At 41.2% G+C, this 20598-nt stretch overlaps 1 protein-coding gene across 9 annotated transcripts in view; it reads right to left on the bottom strand.

Annotated features, from left to right (window-relative positions):
- Positions 1-20598, bottom strand: part of SORCS1 (sortilin related VPS10 domain containing receptor 1) — a 1093315-nt gene that overhangs the window by 486485 nt on the left and 586232 nt on the right. For all 9 annotated transcript variants that reach the window (XM_073595916.1, XM_073595919.1, XM_073595918.1 and 6 more), the window contains exon 5: positions 14990-15063. In XM_073595916.1, the coding sequence (XP_073452017.1) occupies positions 14990-15063 (74 nt within the window). The remainder of the gene's footprint in view (positions 1-14989; positions 15064-20598) is intronic.

Genomic DNA, 20598 nt, shown 5'->3' with positions numbered 1-20598 from the left:
AGGCTCCCACAGTGAAAAACACTACAAGGCAAGGAGATTTAAGCTTGATTGCTGCAGTAAGTACGAGCACATTTAAAGAGAGCAACAGGTTCCATAAAAAAAAAAAAAATCTGTAGAAAACTACAGAACACAAACATTCACAGTCCCTTTGATTTAAAATAAAGAATATTAAAAGCAACATTTTTGGAAAGTGGTTTGTGCTAGCAACATACACTGCAATGACACCCCCAGAGTAAAATAAAACTATGTGGATCATGAGTTCTGACTGCAGTCTGATTTTACTTGCTGCATACGTGGCCAGCAACTCAAAGAACTAATGATGGAGATAACCAAACAATTACTGCAAAAAAAACTGCCTACTATAATGTATAAACTCTCCTAAACTGGCAAATAATTGTACTGAAAAAATTAGACACGGGGGCGCACGTGCCCATACACTAATGGCCAAAAATAGAGAAAAAAATCAACCTTTGTTGATTCCGAAACACTGTACATCAAGAAGAGAAAGAAAAAGCAAATGAGTGTACGTGTATATATTTATAGGATGGAAAGCATATTGATTCTCATTTTAAAGTGGTTGTAAACCCTTTACAACCACTTTTTGCTACTGGTAAACCTATAGTTTGGCTTACCTGTAGCTACACTGGATATCTCCTAAACCTGCACGGTTTAGGAGATATTTCCTGTATTTGCATGTGCTGACATCATTGGCACATGCACACTGAAACAATGACATGTATGTGCCATTTCTTCAGTTAGACTGTGCCGTTACTGGTGGCCCCCGTGCGCATGCGCGGGAGTGATGTTATCGCGACTCGCCAATCACAGTGCTGGAGCCCACCCTACCCCGAAGCAACTCTGGGAGTAATGTCGGCCGCCAGAGCGGGGTACGAGGATGGCTGCAGGGGCTTCAATCTCAGGTAAGTAATTCATAATGAGCTAGTATGCATACTAGTACATTATGCCTTTGTCTTGCAGGTTTGTTTTTTTTTTGGGTGGGTTTCTAGGGTTTACAACCACTTTAACCCAGTATTCTCAACTGGGCAGGTTGAGGGGCTCCAGGGGGTGTGTGCAATGCAGAGGAAACAGTTTTTTCAGTTTCCTCATTGTTTTGAAAAGTCTTGGGACCCAAAGCCTGGAGATTTCTTAGAGATCTGGGTGAGATGAAATCTCAAATCTTAGGTCCAGTTTTTGTGAACAGTCAGCACACTTATTGCACAGGTGTGTGCAGGGCTTTTTTCAGAGACCCGACTATGGTTCTAGGCTCCACCCTGACAGACAGGAGGTCATTGCCCAATACTCAGGAGAGTTCCACCCCGCAGACAGAGGAGGTCTCTGTCCAGGAGTACAGAGGGGAAAAAGAGCAGCAAGAGGCTGTCAAGTTTAAGGCTCGAAGTACTGAGTGGTATTGTGTAATGGTCTGTGGGACCATAGTAAAGGCCAAGAGGCTGAAGGTTTGTTCTTTGGATGGAGAATAAATGCTGAATACCTCTGCCAGGGAAACTCATGTTATGGTGTTTTTCTGAACTTTATTTTTAATAAAATTGGGCAAGAAAAACCCTTAAAAAGAAGAAGAAAGTGAGGGGCAGAGTCCTCAAAGTGCTGCCATTTTGATGCTAGTTCCCACAATACTTACATTTGTCCAAGTTGCAAAAATTGCCATACCTATACGTCAGCTTTAAAACCAACTTTTTTTTTATACGATCCTCAACAATTAAGCCACAGTAGGCAATGAAATATGTTAGAGGTGGGTGGAGTGTCCTTTTTTCCCTACTGAATCAATAAAGTTTGTTTTAAGCTTTTTTAGAAATAATGGTGTGCTTTTTAATGTGTACACTGCAATAGAAATATAGGACAGGAAACTTGAAAGTCACATCGAAAATTGCTGTAAGGTAAACACTGTGATAATAACTCAAAATGTGCACTCGCTCAAACAGATAGCAGTTTTCCATTCAAAAGGAAAAACAAACACAGGGAGACGCAATGAGCGCGAAACCATAGCACATAGAGAGCGCCATAATTTTGCCGGTCGCTGACACTATCTATGGAGGTAATGCCCCATAAAAATAAGCAGAATGAGAACATGTTTTGGAAAAGACGTACAGCAGCATGGCTGGATGAGCAGGAATCCTTTAGCAGGCATTATCTTGTCAAAATAGCACAATAACATCTCTCCATTCCACACATGATAATGGCTTTGTAATTCAATTATAGCTCGTATTTGTATTGAGGGATTTATCTCCTGAAAATATCTGCGTCGGCGCCGGAGCGGCCGTCATACATCCTGAGCGCCGAATGAGATTATTCCGCCAAAGGTTCCAGTTTAAAGCGGCACTTTTTCTGTCATAATGTATATGTACCTCCTCAGGGTAATCGAACCTTTCCGCGCAAAGATACAAGGCGCTGACAGAACATTTCTAAGTGAGCTCAGCTCGGGGAATTCTTCGGCTTTTAATTCAAAGCATTCCTGCACTTGGAAAAAAAAAAAGTTTTTAAACTTTTGCTTTTCCAACTTGAAAAAGAAAAAAAAAAGTGCTTGCTCTGTAAAGGAGACATGGAGCTTTCGACGGCAATTTAAAACACATCTCCGAAAGCTTCAACTTTGAGTTCAAATTACTCAATCCAAAAGAGTAAGCTTTGTTTGCGATAGAGAGTTATATTTCATCAACCAATGTCCTAGTGTGTGATCATGAGCTGTGGATATATATATATATATATATCTAAATATGTATCTAGATATAGATGTAGATATAGATATAGATATATAGGGGTAGTGAACTTGGGATTGAGTTATCTACTTTAAGGTCATCACAGAGTTCAAGGGTGCACTCTTCATTAATATAAAAAATGTGCAGCGCTATAAACAATAAGGTGAATAGTGCATACAAATATAACTGTGTTATAAGAGTTTATCCAACATGAAACATAAATTCATAAATATTCCACATATATGGTGAATAGCAATAGTCCAAAAAAAAAAAACTTAGAAGAGGTTAAGCCCAGAAACCATCCTTTGGATGATAAAGAAACAATATTTACAACCAGCCAATACCTAACAATCTATATATAAGTGGGAATATCACCCGAGAAGAAAGTGTGAAGACACCCTGAAAAAGCCCTCTAGGAAAGGTTATTCCACCTCGTGCTCTAAAGTGGGGGGCTTACCAGATAATATTATTGATCCCAATTAAGGTGGTCAAAATAGGCTTTAGTGAAAATAAAGGAACATCAATAACCTCATTGTTGGTATGGAAGGTGCTTTAGCCACCTCTGCCTGTAATCAGGGATGCATGTCCTCAGTCAGACCTCCGACACAATCCGCCAGGTTATAAATCATATGTATAAAATAGAAAAATGACCATACAATAATCCAGTTAAAAGCATTTATTTAGGTACCACTATTGATGCGTACTTGGAGAATAACGCCATGCCCCTTCTTACGAGGTTTGCGAATTAATGTACGGCCTGGAGGACACTCCCATTGACACTGGTGGGTCAGGTGAACTTACTTAAGATGGTGTTCTTGCCTAAATGTCTTTATTTTTTTTTTTCAGAATACTCCCCTCGTTATTCCGGGGTCGTTCTTTCGGAAGGTGGATGGGTTGGTGGTGTCCTTCATCTGGGCTGGCCAGACCCCCCAATTGGCCAGAACCACTGTACAGCTGCCACTGTCACAGGGAGGCTTGCCCTCACTGAACTTTTGGTTATACTACTGGGCGGCTGTGCTGGTGATATTCCGTTGGTGGTTCGACCAGTCGACATAACCCAGCAGTGACGCTTGAGGCAGTGTTTTTGGGGTCTTACAATGCTTTGAGCAACCTAGTATTTAGAGGGCCACGGGCACACACTTCGACAACAGGGTGCCCCTGCTCACGTGGAATCAAGCAAGAAGTATATATCAAGATCCCAATAAATTCTCCCCACATATACCACTATGGGGCAACCCCTTGTTGCCTTACTTGAATTCGATCCCAGGCCCACAGCTATGGGCCCGATGGAGAGTGGTTACACTGAAACATGTTATCACAAATGGGAGGGTGACCCCCTTTGACATCCTTAGATGGGAGAAATCCCTGCCAAGATCAATGGCGTTTTGCTATTGGCAATTGAAACATGTACTTAGGGCGCAATTCCCCGAACCTATCCTACTGGAGTCCGACCTGATTGAACGCCTCCTCACCTCTACTATACCCCCCCAAGGATTAGCAAACATCTATCGGCAGGCAGATCTGAGGTGTTCAAGGTGCGGGGCACCCTCTGGCACCTTTATACATATGGTGTGGTCCTGTCCTGGTCTTGAGACTTTTTGGGAGTCGGTGACCAGCATCCTGAGACAATTATGTGATATCCTGATTCCAACTGCACCAGCCTTTAACCTACTGAGTCATCTGGAGGACATAGAGGCAGATAAGTACGCCAAACTTTTCCTCACATTTGCCCTTTTCTATGCCAGGAGAGAGATCCTATTGAGGTGGAAATCCCCTGCCCCTCCTACTCTATATGCATGGATAACAACTATTAATTCATTACTCCCTCTTTATAGACTTACTTACGAGAGCAGGAACTGTCCCCAAAAGTTTGACAAGATGTGGTCAACCTGGAGAGATGCATACAGTTCTCATGCTTCAACAGGAGTGAGTAGAATCAGGGTTTCAGGCCTGAGGTGTCCTTTGTCCCTGCTATGCTTCCCCCTCCCCTTCCCCCCCCCTCCCTCAGGCCCCAATATTCCTTGGCTTATCCTTCTCCTAAACTGTAGGATAAGAGCTAGGATGATATGCATTTATCATGGCGCATTATTTCTTGTTGGTAACTACTTATGCAAGCTCAAAATGCCTTAGTTGGACCAATTCTGTATAGTATATGTGAAGTAATGATGTGTCATTGATATATACTTCATTTGCAGATGTAATATTTGGACTGTATACAGTCATGTGTTATACTGACTTTGATACACCTTTAATAAAACATTTTTCTGTAAAAAAAAATAAAAAAGCATTTATTTGAATCCAAAATATTGCACTTACAAAGTAGCACTAGTATACCAGCACACATATTGTATTTACATCAAACAAATCCTCTAGCCAGTACCCAAGATGGCTGCGATCGGCCGCACATGCACGGTGAGTTCAGCATCGAACGTCCTAGCTCCTCCCTACATATTTTGTCATAGATGATGTCATCAGGGGCATTGGCAGGGGCAATGCACTTTATGTCTGGAGGAAAACAGATTTAATTTCCAAATACAGAAAGGTTTCTTCACAGTAATGCCCCGTACACACGGTCGGACTTTGTTCGGACATTCCGACAACAAAATCCTAGGATTTTTTCCAACGGATGTTGGCTCAAACTTGTCTTGCGTACACACGGTCACACAAAGTTGTTGGAAAATCCGATCGTTCTAAACGCGGTGACGTAAAACAAGTACGTTGGGACTATAAACGGGGCAGTGGCCAATAGCTTTCATCTCTTTATTTATTCTGAGCATGCGTGGCACTTTGTGCGTCGGATTTGTGTACACACGATCGGAATTTCCGACAACGGATTTTGTTGTCGGAAAATTTTATAGCCTGCTCTCAAACTTTGTGTGTCGGAAAATCCGATGGAAAATGTGTGATGGAGCCCACACACGGTCGGAATTTCCAACATGGTCCTATCACACATTTTCCGTCGGAAAATCCGACCGTGTGTACGGGGCATAAGAGCTGTGAAAATGTGGAATAGACTCCCTCAACAGTTGGTTCTGGCCAGCTCAATAGATTCCTTTAAAAAAGACCTGGATTCTTTCTTAAATATACATAATATAACTGGATACTAACATTTATAGGTAAAGTTGATCCAGGGAATGGATCTCTTGGGGATCAGAAAGGAAATATTTTTCCCCCTCTGAAGCAAAGTGGATCTGCAAGAGCAGTTGCTCCAGAGCTAAGTAAATGGGTAGAAGCGCTGCTGATTTCCATCATCCAATCATGTGCGAAGAAAAATGTTTTTTTTTTTATTTTCTTTGTATGTGATTGGGTATTCTTTGCAAAGTGAAACTTTATCTCATTTACTAGGCTCTGGAGCAACTGCACTTGCAGAGTGCAACTGCACTTTGCAAAGTGCACAGCCTGTTTGCCTTTAGTGAAACAACCCCTATGTACTATGATGGGAGCCTGGTACCCTGAATCAGTCCCTGGCTTCTTAGATTTCTTGGACAGTTCAATAGTCAGATCTTCTTTCATAATTCCCAACTCTGCTCCTGTCAACCTTGGAGTTTTGGGTGTTCGCATTCACCTTTTGTGTTCAGTTCCTCCTGTTACACTCTCAATTTTAAGTTCTCCTCATACTGGGCAATTCAAGTGTACAGACCTGGGAAAACAGTGCAGAGATGGTGGGGACCCCTCATAATGGGTACAGCAGGTATACAGATCCAGGAACTCAGCGAAAGGATGGTGGAAACCCCTCATAATAGACACGGCTGGTGTGAAGACATGAGAACTCAGTGCAGGGATGGTAGGATCCCCACATAACTGACACAGTAGGTGTGTAGACCCAGGTAGTAAGTGAGAAGGATAGTGAGAACCCCTCATAATTGACAGAGCAGGTGTACAGACCCAGGAACTCATAGCAGGGATGGTGGCCTCCCTAATAATGAGCACAGCAGTTGCGCCGACCTAGAAAATCACCAATTTCCCAAGTGATTGAAGAGACTCCCTGGTGTTTAAACTCTCTAACATCTACCAAAAATATAGTGGTCCTTATGAATGCAATGTGGGTAGATGACAGTGCCGAGTCATTAATAGCTCTGGGGTGACATTTGTCTTAGGTGACTTAGATGGATATGAATCATGCTGCTTTCAAACTGGGTTCACCAAAGTTTACCATGGGGTGGAACTTTAAAGTGACACTTCACCCTAAACGGGAAGTTCTGCTTATAAGAATTTTCTTTTTTTTGGGGGGGAGGCAGATACCCACTTCCACTGGAATCACTTAGGCCATTCCAGAGGAAGCTATACCACCCTGCCAGCAACCTCTTCAGACATGTCACAGGTCCTAAGAGTCTTCTGGACCATTCACAAAGTGCAGTGCGACCCACGCATGTGCACTGGGAAGCCAGCTGTGAAGGAGTCACAGCCAGCTTCCCACACTAGACATACCGAAGACTGGTGAAAAAACATCTCGGGTGAGGACAGCTCTGGATCCCTGGCTAGGTAAATGTCCTTATATTAAAAATCAGCAACTACAGTATTTGTAGTTGCTGACGTTTAATGTTTTTTTCTACAGACTGAAGAACCTCTTTAAGTAAGACAAATCCAGATATGCATGTAGAGTACCAAAAAAATTAAAATAACTACATAAATGCATAAATAAAAATGTTAATGGACTGTACATTATATAGTAATTTGAGCTACACTGGCTAACCATGAATCCACAATTTATACAATTCATATTGCTCCAATATAATCACATTTGCAGCAACCCACATCCTAAGTAGCTTTCATTTGCTCGGCAACCAGGGTGTCAGTACTTCTATAATGGCTTTAATGGTAAATGAGCCCTGATGAAGAAGGGTGTTAATATCCCCCAAAATGCGTAGGAACCTTATTTACAATAAAGTGGACTTTAAGACTTGAAGGGGTTGGTTTACTAAAACTGGGGATTGCAACATCTGGTGCAGCTGTGCATGGTAGCCAATCAGCTTCTAACTTCAGCTTCTTCAATTAAGCTTTGACAAAAAAAAAAAACTGGAAGCTGATTGGTTTCCATGCAGAGCTGCACCAGATTTTGTACTCTCCAGTTTTAGTAAATCAACCTCGAAGTATCTGTTCAAATATCTTTTTGGAATCTCTCATACAAACCTGGTGACTTTTAAGAAGATATTTCCATTCTCCCTGTTGCAATTTTTATTTGATATAATAGGGAGAGTAACAGGAGGAGCTGGGGCACACAAAGTTGTCAGGATACACAGGTCAGGAATCTCTAGATTTTAGATATCAGTTTGATTGCATGCAAGACAGCAGAAATCTGGGTTCTCCTACATCAGGGGTCTCCAAACTTTCTAAACAAAGGGTCAGTTTGCTGTCCTTCAGACTTTAGGAGGGCTGGAGTGGCCAGTGGGAGCAAACAAATTACATAGTGCCATGACTGGCAATAGCGCTTATATGATGATAAAAACTCCACCTCGGAAATTCAAAACATCTCCAAATCTCTACTCCAGCTCTCATATTATTAGCCACCTCTACTTCTTCTTTCAGATCTTCACAGAGCACAATAAATTTCAACAAGGCCCTACAATCCCAGTCCTCCTCAGGTACAGGTGATGGTACTTCATGTGGTGATTCCTCACACAGTTGTTCACATTCAAGTAATAGAAAAACTCCTCCATCTTTGGATGTTGAGAATACTCATAGCACTACAGGTGATAATCAAGGCAATAAGTCTAGTTCAAAAACATCATCTGTTGACACGGGCACTTCCAGAAATGTTCCTAGACCTTGCACTTCCCATGAAGAAGCAGAGCGCCCACTACAGCAGCACATGTGGGCATTACGTGGACATAACGCCCACATGTGCTGCTGAAGTGGTGCCCAAATATTCCAGATGAGGTCCTATTAATGATTTGTACAGGGGCAAAATAGTATCTCTCTCTCGCTCTCTGGAGTCCACACCTCTCTTAATACAAGAAAGGATTTTGCTCGCTTTCGAAGCTGCAGCTTGGCATTGCATGCTATTATTAAGCTTATGATCTACCAAAACCCCTAGATCCTTCTCCACAAATCGATTCCCCCAGTTGTACTCCCCCTAGTATGTATGATGCATGCATATTCTTAGCCCCCAAGTACATAACTTTACATGTATCACCATTAAACCTCATCTGCCACATAGTTGCCCAATTAGACAGTGCATTGAGGTTGGCTTGTAAGTTGGAGACATCCTGTAAGGACGTTATTCCACTGCATAGCTTGTGTCATCTAAATTTCCAACATTTTGAATTTCTGAGGTGGAGTTTTTATGCTCATTAAAGTGCTATTACCAGTCATGAGACTGAGTGGCAATGAGGTCCGGTGAGTGATATTCTAAAGGGAGAGGGACCTGCACTTTCACTTTGGTGGTGGACATTTGGTGTATTATCTTCAGGGAAAAGAAACAAAGCACTATTTTTAGCACATTTGTTACAGCACTGATTTATTAGTATATAATAATACGTTTTGATTTTGTTTTTGTGCTTTATTATTTGTGCTACTGTGGATTATTATTAGAGCATCACTGATGATATTTCACCTTTTTTAAAGTGGTAGTAAAGTCTTTTTTTTTTTTTTACTTGTAGCTTCAGGTAAGCCTATAATAATGCTTACCTGTAGGTACGGTGAATAAACTTGTACTGTTTAGGAGATATTCACAATGCATGCAGCCGGTGATGTCAACAACGCATGCGCTCCAGAGGGGACGGCACAAGTATGTGTGGAAGTGATGTCATTGTGGCTCAGCCAATCAGACAGCCGCAGCATGCAAACCCAGAAGGAAGACCGGGTGAAGACAGAAGCCCTGTCAGTAGTGTCAGCACACTTCTGGAGGGCTTCATTCTAAGGTAAGTAATTCATAATGTGCTGGTATGTGATGCATACTAGCACATTATGCCATTGTCTTGCAGGTTTGTTTGTTTTTATGTTTTTTTTTTTAAAGGTTGTGGTCTGCTTTAAGTATACTTTTATCTATGAAGTAGCAGCATTAGACATGTGTTTGTATTAAACTTTTATGGACTGCCCCACGCAGATATACTGCAGCAGGGCGGCCCTCCTGCACGAGTGGGTCGCCCCGCTGGCGACCCACTCATACTGTGATTGGGCACAGTGGGAGCCAATCAGTGGGTCCAGTGGACCCCATGTCTGCCGGGACCCACTAATCATTCTCAAGAGCGGCAGAACACCGTAAACAAGGCAGACCACCATTTTGTGAGAGGGGAAGATAGAGATCTTGTGTTTCTGCTAAGCAGAAGCACAAATCTCTGTCTTTCCCCGGCCAAAGCACCTCACCACCACAGTTAGAAAGCAGCCCCTAGGACAGTGATGGCAAACCTTGGCACCCCAGATGTTTGGGAACTACATTTCCCATGATGCTCATGCCCTCTGCAGTGTAGTTGAGCATCATGGGAAATGTAGTTCCAAAACATCTGGGTTGCCAAGGTTTGCCACCACTGCCCTAGGAGCACATTTAACTCTTTGATCACCCCTGATGTTAACCCCTTCCCTGCCAGTGTCATTAGTGACAGTACATTTTTTTAGCACTGATCACTGTATTAGTGTCACTGGTCCCCAAAAGTGTCAGTTAGGTGTCTGATTTGTCCGCCACAATTTTGCAGTCCCGCTAAAAATTACTGATCACCGCCATTACTAGTAAAAAGAAAAAAGTTCCATAAATGTATCCCATTGTTTGTAGACACTATAATGTTTGCGCAAACCAATCAATATACGCTAATTGGGATTTTTTTTTAACCAAAAATATGTAGTAGAATACATATTGGCCCAAATTTTACATTTTTTATTGGGTATGTTATATAGCAAAAAGTAAAATATATTGGTTTTTTTTTTGTTTTTTTTTAATTGTCGGTATTTTTTGGTTTATAACGCAAAAAATAAGAACTGCAGAGGTGATCCAATACCACCAAAAGAAAGCTCTATTTGTGGAAAGAAAAGGACATCAATTTTATTCGGGTACAGCGTCGCACAACAGCACAATTGTCAGTTAAAGTAACGCAATGCCGTATCGCAAAAAATGGACTGGTCATGAAGGGGGGTAAACCTTCCTGGGCTGAAGTGGTTAATTAACACTATCTTCGAGCGCAGTGAATTCTTATGTTTAACACCATTTCCCTCCTATCTGCACAACAAGGAAAGCTAATTATGTTGTCCACAGAAGTAAACTGAGCAAGAAGGTAAGACTACTTGAGACAATCCTGCAGAGTGCATAGGACAGCACAAATTTTTTGGCGGGATCAACAGGTATTTTTACAATTATTGAATATATAGATAGATACTGTAGATAGATAGATAAATAGATACAATACTGTAGATAGATAGATAGATAGATAGATAGATAGATAGATAGATAGATAGATAGATAGATAGATAGATATTGAAAGAGATGGAGAGAGGAGGAATAGATAGATAGATAGATAGATAGATAGATAGATAGATAGATAGATAGATAGATAGATAGATAGATAGATAGATAGATAGATAGATCAGTTACTGATACTTTATCTGGTTCTCAACACTTCCATAAATGTGTAAATGTGTGTTGTTGCAAATATACATAACCACTTGAGAATTTTTACTAACTTTGGGCTATTGTATATTTCAGCTCCTACTATAAAATATAGTGGGTTTCCAGTGTGCGGTCTCTAAAGATTCACCATTTCACAAGAGTAACTACAGAGGAAAAATACGCCATCTGTGCGAGAATTTGCTAGTTATCATAACGTGTAACTGCCTGTATTACTGGAGTCAGGACCTGCCACTAGTCCCTCCTCTCATAAACAATTACAGACTATCTCTATCCAAGGTAGATATTGCAGTTTTGCATGGTTGAATTTGCTCATATGTTTAGCCATATGTTGACTTTTTCTATATCTCTTGAGGGTCTCATGGGTGAGATCTCACTATGAAAATAGCAGTGCACAACACTGATGATGATGATGGTATTTCACTTCCCCTAATGGATTTTCCAGAACGCAGAAAAAAAAAGTTTGAAGTATATGTAAACCCTAACAATAAAGTTCTCATTTTGGGGCAAATAAAGGCAAATAGACTGTGCACTTTGCAAAGTGCAGTTGCTCCAGAGCTTAGTAAATGAGGTAAGGCTTCACTTTGCAAACAATACCCAATCACGTGCAAGGAAAATGTAAAAAAAAACAGCATTTTTGCTTCCACATGATTGGATGATGGGAAGTCAGCAGAGCTTCTGCTCATTTATTAAGCTCTGGAGCAACTACAGTCTATTTGCCTTTAGTAAATAACCCCTTTGTGTCCCTTTTGGCATGGTAAAGCTGAACTTAGGGCCTAAAAACTTACAGATAATTGTAAACAATGGCCTATGGTTCCCCACAAAATGAATACCCGGCCTTGTTAAATCTGGTGTGGATTATCAATTGGACATCATGCAAATAAATAAATGGAAAAAACAAAAGAAAAAGAATCCCTACCGGTAATCCTATGGTGACACTAAACTACTCTGATGACAGTATGTAAAAAAAAAGAAAAAAAAATGGAATAAAAAAGTTTTTGTTTGTTTTTTTCCTTACAAACTGTCGCACTGGTGACAGTATGTAAAAAAATAAAAAAGAATATAATTTTTTTAAAATGTTTGTTACTCAACGTTTCATATTCCTGATATGTGCCTGCTGTACCATGTACTTGTATGAAAAATCTCCTGTTCTCTTTGTATTGCTTCCTTTATGTGAAATCCCTGGTGTTCCTGCCAGTCCCTTTGCTTTCCTATTAAGCTGAGCACACTAACACATCATGGTCAGTTCTCTAGCTGTGCTGGGAACTCAGCCTGCTTTACTCCAGACTTGTCCTGACACACCTCCCCTGCACAGCCATTCATTGGGAAGCTCATTGTGTTACTGCCCCCCCCCCCCCCCACCCCCACCCCCCAGTTCTTATACAGCTGAGAACAGAGGGAATGTGATCACCTATAAAAAAGGGGGAAAAGGTATTTATAATTTATTTTTTATATCTATACAAACATTTTGTGCCTTTCATTTCTATTTTAAACTGAATAGGATGTTTTACAAGGTGATCGTTTACAATCACTTTCATTTTCCAAAATATTGTGACAAAAAAATGACAACTTCAAAAAACTCGCCATGCCTCTTACTAAGTACCTTGGACTGTCTACTTTCCAAAAAGGGGTCATTTCAGGGATATTTGTACTGTCCTGGCATTTTAGGGGCTCAAGCATTGAGATAGACCGTCAGTACTTCAGGATTGATCGATTTTCAAATGTATGTACCATAGTTTGTAGACTCCATAACTTTCACACAGACTAAATAATATACACCGGTTTGGGTTATTTTTTTATCAAAGAAATGTAGCAGACTATATGTTGGCTTAAATTGGATAGCAAACGCTTATAACAGAAACTAAGAAAAACTGTGTTTTTATTTCAAATTTTTCTGTATTTTTTTCATTTATATAGCAAAAAAAAGAAAAAGATTAAATACCACCAAATGAAAGCTCTATTTGTGTGAAAAAAATGATATACATTTAATTTGGGCACAGTGTTGTGTGACTGAGCAATTGCCAGTTAAAGTAGCACAGTGCTGAATAGCAAAAAAATACCCTGGTCATGAAGGGGGCAACACTTTCCGGGGGTCAAGTGATTAAATTTGTGGCACTCTTATCCCTTCTACACTACTTAAGTTGAAAGCCTTGGCCTAACAAAGAAGCAGTGGTGGTTCAGCAATGAGAAGCATTTGGACAAATGTCAAAGAGCTAAAAAATTAGGCCATGAATGTGGCTGTAACTTTGCAATCACTATAATTATTACAAGCCTTCGCTGTAATATGCTAAGATCAATATGGTTCCACAAGCAAAGCAGATCACATACATCTCCTGTCCTTCATGGCCTCCGAGGGATCAGTAGGTTACAGTTTGTCTCTCCTGCTATCCAAGGAATAGCCCAATTAAAAATTATTTGGTGTCACCCACTTTCACAAGATCATTTACATCTCTTTACAGCTCTGTTCATGTTCTGTTTCATTCCTCCCAGAAATACTTCCATAATTACAATCTCAAGCTCAAAGCGCGTGGGAGAAACCTTTTGTTCCATTCTTGAAACTCTCGTCATTTGAAGTGATTTCTGACTGCAATAGAGTTCAAAATGCACCATCTCTTTCGAGCTGCTTTGAATGCTTTAGCGGCCTTTATGTACAGTCAACACAATATCTGCTTTGCCATTACTTACTACACACCATTCATATTTGCGAACAACCTTCTTTTTAATTAGAGGGTACCTAGACCTCTTTTCCATTGATCCTCAAAATCTTGTAAACAATTTCCTACAACCTCAAAGCTTTCAGGTTTTATATTAAATGAAAATTCAAAAAAACATTTGTGACTGGTACACAGCAACGCTTTGAGGTCACATGAAACAAAGGGATCCAAGAGATACAAATCTTGGTTAATTAAAGATTATTAAATTATATTGCATGTTTGAAAACACCAAAGTAGGTTTTCCCTAGTTTTACTAGATTTTATTTCTCTGAAGGAAAAAAAAAGCAATGCAAAACTTTTAATTACACTTTTTTTTTTTTTTTTTGGTTATTAAAGCCTACATGTTTTATTATTTTTAATTTTCTACTACTTTGGGGAATATGTTGCCTATCAAATCTCAAGAATAAACTCAGCTCGGTAAAATCTACTATAAGCTTTAGCATGCAAATATGATTTCAAAAGTCATTTTTAATTTTTATTTAATTTGAAGCACTAATTAAAATAATCCTTGTAGATCCTTACACGGATTGTAAGGGAACTTCCTGCTTTTGAGGTGACAATGCTCTGTAACTTTCTCCCAGTGGTGCCTTTTTATTGTCATCCTATCACATGGACTTCTGATGGAGACTACAAGTTGTTCTCTCAACACACATCGCCAAGCATGGTCCGCTATTGTCACCAATAAAAAAATGCCCAAAGATGCCACAAATTTCTCAAAGGAATGCCCCCTCCCCCCATTTGTTGTGTCCCTATCATGGTACTATCAGGCTGGTACCCTAGTGTCCAGAAACACAATGAAGGTCCCTGTCTTCGCACATTCTGTCGCTAGCACTCCAGCCAAGAATTGACATTGGCACTGTTGGACTTTCTGTGAAGAAGCTCACAGTGTGCAGTGAAATCAAAGTAAACAATTGATGTGCAGGAAAGGAACTGGTACAACTGCACAACACTGAAGGGAAAGTTGGAGGTCGGCTTAAGGTATAGGACCAGAAATAATGTAGAAGCAATCTCACCAGTAAAATCGATTTGGTGCCACAGACTCGCTCAGAAGCAGCCACCGTCTGCCAAACTCTGATGAACTGAACAACTGGAAGAGAGACAAAGCATATAGTACTCCTGTGTATGACAAACAGTATAGTACACTACAGAAAAATATTTTTTAAGGCATTAAAAAAAGAAAATTTAAAAAACACTCAAGTGAAACACTTTACTAAATTGAAGAAAGCCCACTTAATTGACCCTGTTTTGTACTCCAATATAGCCAGATACGGAAATCTTTTTCACAGTTCCTCTAGGTTATGGATGCGGTCCCTTGTAAAATGATGTTGTGCAAACTCCCTCTCTGAGAAACAAGGAGGGCTGTGCTCTGAACTGACCTGACTTTTTGTAGACTCAGAGATATTTAGCTGGCCTGGCATAATTTATAACGATTTTGCAAAAGGGTCAGCTGACTGCATACAATGACTTCCAGTATGAAGGGTAGAAGGTGGTTTTTGCAGTCTGAGTGGGTCCTAAATGCAACATTTTTCTTGTCTGGTGCATATGGCACAAGAGGCCTACTTTGTGTTGCATTTTCAAAGCTTTTGGGTAATGCCACATACACACGGTCGGACTTTTCGGCTACAAAAGTCCGACAGCCCGTCCGACAAACTTTCGACGGACTTTTGGCGGACTTGCGGCAGACTTGCGGCTGACTTTCTAACAAACGGACTTGCCTACATACGATCACACAAAAGTACGAGGGATTCGTACGTGATGACGTACACCGGACTAAAATAAGGACGTTGATAGCCAGTAGCCAATAGCTGCCCTAGCGTGGGTTTTTGTCTGTCAGACTAGCATACAGACGAGCGGATTTCTGGGTCCGGCGGAGTTACGACGTAAAGATTTGAAGCATGTTCCAAATCTAAAGTCTGTCAGATTTGTGGCTGGAAAAGTCCGCCGAAAGTCCGGGGAAACCCACACATGATCGGATTGTCCGCCGGATTTGGTCCGTCGGCGTCCGTCTGACTTTTGTAGCTGAAAAGTCCGACCATGTGTACGCGGCATAAGAGTATCTGTTCTTACCCCCACCCACCTTAAGAATGCACTTCAGATATAAATAGGTGAGTTCTTTGATGTTCTGTACATTTTCCACCACCCATTCTCAGCCATGGTTCTCTGGAACCCTAGCGTTCCTTCAGAGTCTGCTAGGGGTTCTTTGAACTATGGCTAACTGACCTCCCATTTAATGGTGCTTGCATTGTTCCAGGACCAATGCAACTTGGCAAAGCCAGCTTCAAGGGATCTTTTTAGCTTTCTGTAAGGATGGAATCCTGACCATCACTGATATGCCGCGTACACACGATCGGAATTTCCAACATCAAAACCGTGGATTTTTTTCCGAAGAATGTTGGCTCAAACTTGTCGTGCATACACACAATCACACAAATGTTGTCGGAAATTCTGAACGTGAGAATGCGGTAACGTACAAGACGTAAGGAAGTTCAATAGCCAGTGCGGCTCCTTCTGCTTGATTACGAGCATGCGTGAGCTTTTGTGCGACGGACTTGTGTACACACAATTGGACTTTCCGACAACAAGTGAAGTTGTCGGAAAATTTGAGAACCTGCTCTCAAACATTGGTGTGCGGAAATTCCAAAAGCAAATGTTCGATGGAGCATATACACGGTCGGTCTTTCCAACAACAAGCTCACATCAAACATTTCCCGTCGGAAAGTCTGACCGTGTGTATGCATAAGGGTTTCATTCCTCCTATGTAACGCTAATGTAAGGGGAGGTGAATGTAGACAAATTCTAGCTGCTAAGGGCTGAAGACACTGCAGGTTAGCCAGTTATAAACTGCTGCAGATACTATATTGTTGTTTCTTTCAGAGAAAAAGCTTATTGCATGACCCAAATATAATGTATATGAGCTTGGTGGAGATCTTATTGCAAATCCAGGTCCATAAAATCAAGAACATAGTTATGCAAGCTCCACTGCCAAACATTAGCATGTGTTTCCAACCTTATGGAAATGGCTTGTTGAAGGTTAATTTTCTGTTCCAAAATGATTGTGCCCATATGTTCAAAACCAGCTCCAAAAAGACATAGAGAAAACTTGAGTAACTTGCACAAAGCTTGGACATCAACCCTACTGAATACCTTTAGGATGAGTGGGAACCAAGTTCTCCTGTGCAACATCAGTACCTGACCTCATAAATGGCTGAATAAGCAATTTTTTCATAGACACGCTCCAAAATCTTGTGGAAAACCTTTCCAGAACAGTGAAAGCATGACAAAGGGCATTGTCATGATATCAATGCTCAGGTTTTGGGAAAGAGATGTTCAACAAGCTCATATAGGTGTTAGGCATCCACACTTTGGCCATGTGGTGTATGAGTAGATATCCTTTAAAGTGGTTGTAGAGTAACTGTGCATAATTACTGAGATCCCCTCTGTTATAGCAAGCTATGTTGCACAGTGTATGTTTGTTTAAAATTATGCAGCTAAATACCTTATTTCAGAGCACCTCTGTGTGGTCACGTGACCTCCTGCCACTCCCCTCCCCCAATCTAAAGACTACATCAGAAGGGGGTGAGATTCCCCTCTGACATCAGCTGGGAGCAGAAGAAGAGAGCAGTAGGCGGTCACGTGACCACACAGCGGCTCTCTGAAATAAGGTATTTAGCTGCATAATTTTTAACAAACACATACTGTGCAACATAGCTTGCTATAACAGAGATGATTCCAGTAATTATGCACAGTGACTTTACAGCCACATGATATAGCAGCAGGAGAAAGGGGAGGGGCAGAGAGCAGCCCTATTCAGTTCGAGTTTGAGTGTAATTTCTTGAGTGCAGCAATCCACAGCAACCAGCAACCTAAGAGAACTGTTTACATAATCATACATTATACACTATATTGCCAAAAGTATTGGGACACCTGCCTTTACACTCACATGAACCTTAATGGAACCCCAGTCTTAGTCCACAGGGTTCAATATTGAGTTGGCCCTCCCCTTTGCAGCTCTAACAGCTTCAACTCTTCTGGGAAGGCTGTCCACAAAGTTTAGGAGTGTGTCTATGGAAATGTTTGACCATTCTTCCAGAAGTGCATTTGTGAGGTCAGGCACTGATGTTGGACAAGAAGGTCTGGCTCGCAGTCTCCGCTCTAATTCATCCCAAAGGTGTTCTATTGGGCTGAGATCAGAACTGTGCAGGCCAGTCAAGTTCCTCCACCCCAAAATTGCCCATCAACACTATATTGCCAAAAGTATTGGGCCACCCCTCCAAATCATTTGGAGGAGGGGAGATTATGGTGTGGGGTTGTTTTTTTTAGGGTTTGTCCCCTTAGTTCAGGTGAAGGGAACTCTTAAGGAGTCAGCATACTAAGACATTTTGGACAATTTCATGCTCCCAGCTTTGTGGGAACAGTTTGAGGATGGCCCTTTCCTGTTCCAACATGACTGCACACCAGTGCACAAAGCAAGGTCCAAAAAGACATGGATGAGCGAGTTTGGGGTGGAGGAACTTGACTGGCCTGCACAGAGTCCCGACCTCAACCCAATAGAACACCTTTGGGATGAATTGGAGCATAGACTGCAAGACAGGCTTTCTGGTCCAACATCAATGCCTGACCTCATAAATGAGCTTCTGGAAGAATTGTCAAACTTTCCCATAGACAATCCTAAGCCTTGTGGACAGCCTCCCCAGAAGAGTTGAAGCTGTTATAGCTGCAAAGGGTAGGCCAAAATTAAACCCTATGGACTAAGACTGGGATGCCATTAAAGTTCATGTGTATGTAAAGGCAGGCGCCCCAATACTTTTGACAATATAGTGTATGTATATCCCTGATATATGCCTGCTAAGCTAAGCTGCAGATCTGTCTCCCCTATTCCTAAAGATTAGCAGGAATGCTGGTGCATGTAGCTCCATATCTTTAACTTGCAAGGTTCTGCTGTTACCTGTTTTTCCACAAGCCTTGTGTTCTAGACTGGTTAACCACCAGTTTGTTGATTTAGTTAGCTCCAGTCCCAGCCCAACTAGACCATCTCCCCTTCTGTTAAGGCTAGGCTTATTCCCTCAGGCTTTGCCTGAGCAACAGCTAGTGGTCCTAGCGCCAGGTTTTCCAGTGTTCCAAGTAGTTACCTAGTGTCCCCTGTGATTCCTAGTAGTGAAGATTCCTATTATGCCTCCAGTACTTTCTTGTGTGCTTGGTTCCTAAGAAGATCAATAGTGCACCCCCAGTGCTTTTTTGTGTGGCTTTCTGAGAAGATTTTAAGTGTTCCTAGTGTTCTATGTTCTGAGTGACTTCATTGACCCAGATATTCCTGGTGGCTCTTTAGCTGGATACCCTATGTTTCTAAGGTCTGTTTTCCAGTGCCTTCCAATGCAATCTCTGAACCCCCAGTGTCCTCCAGTGTGTCCCAACCTGTCCACAGTGACTCTCAGTGTGTTGCTGCTTGCAAACCGCATTTTTGCATTGGTTGTATGCATTGAGCATTCCATTGTCCTTACGCCTCTGTTTTCATTGTGTACCTTTGCCAGGTTTAAGCTTTCCAGCCCTCTGTCATACCCTAAGAATTCCTGTCTGCTAATCATTAAAGTGGTTGTTATCCTCAGACATGAAGTATGAACAAAGCATATCCCTCTATAGTGTGTACTTGTCTCTATGCAGAGTGCTATGTGTCATTTCTGTCTGCTGCTTTGTTCATCTGCTATCAGCATGAATCACTTCTGACAAGTTTTCCTGACACCAATAGAAAAATGGTGACAGGGGAGGAAGCTTCAACTGATTGATGGGCTCAGCTCTGTTCCTGTGTGCTGTGTGGAGGGGTGTGTGTTTCTTTCCTCCAATCAGCTCTTAGAGCTCCCCTCACTGAGCTCTGCAGTGTGTCATTTCAGCCCCCTTTTTTCTGAACTCTCAGACAAGCTTTATAAAATCAGTACTTCAAATGGATGTAGAGAACTGCACTACTAGGAATCACAGGGGACACTAGGTAACTACTTGGAACACTGGAAGACCTGGTGCTAGGACCACTAGCTGTTGCTCAGGCAAAGCCTGAGGGAATAAGCCTAGCCTTAACAGAAGGGGAGATGGTCTAGATTTGCAACCAAGTATTAAAAAGTAAAAGTTCGATGGATGATTGTTAATCTGTCCCATTACTTTTGGTCCCTTAAAAAGTGGGAGGCACATGTACAAACTGTTGTAATTCCTACACCGTTCACCTGATTTGGATGCAAATACCCTCAAATTAAAGCTGAAAGTCTGCAGTTAAAGCACATCTTGTTCGTTTCATTTCTAATCCATTGTGGTGGTGTATAGAGCCAAAAAGATTAGAATTCTGTCGATGTTCCAATATTTATGGACCTGACTGTATATATATATATATATATATATATATATATATAGTGGATATAAAAAGTCTACACACCCCTGTTAAGAGACAAAGGTAAATCATTTCAGTACTTTTTCCACCTTTAATGTGACCTATATACTGTACAACTGAGTTGAACAACAAACAGAAATTTTTTAGGTGGAGAGAAGTAAAAATAAAAAAATATGGTTGCATAAGTGTGCACACCCTTAAACTAATACTTTGTTGAAGCACCTTTTGATTTTATTACAGCACTCAGTCTTT

This window comes from Aquarana catesbeiana, linkage group LG08, assembly GCF_042186555.1.
Source record: "Aquarana catesbeiana isolate 2022-GZ linkage group LG08, ASM4218655v1, whole genome shotgun sequence".
Lineage (NCBI taxonomy): Eukaryota > Metazoa > Chordata > Amphibia > Anura > Ranidae > Aquarana > Aquarana catesbeiana.
Note: the sequence above shows the minus strand (reverse complement) of the source record. Positions and strands in the feature narration are given on the sequence as shown.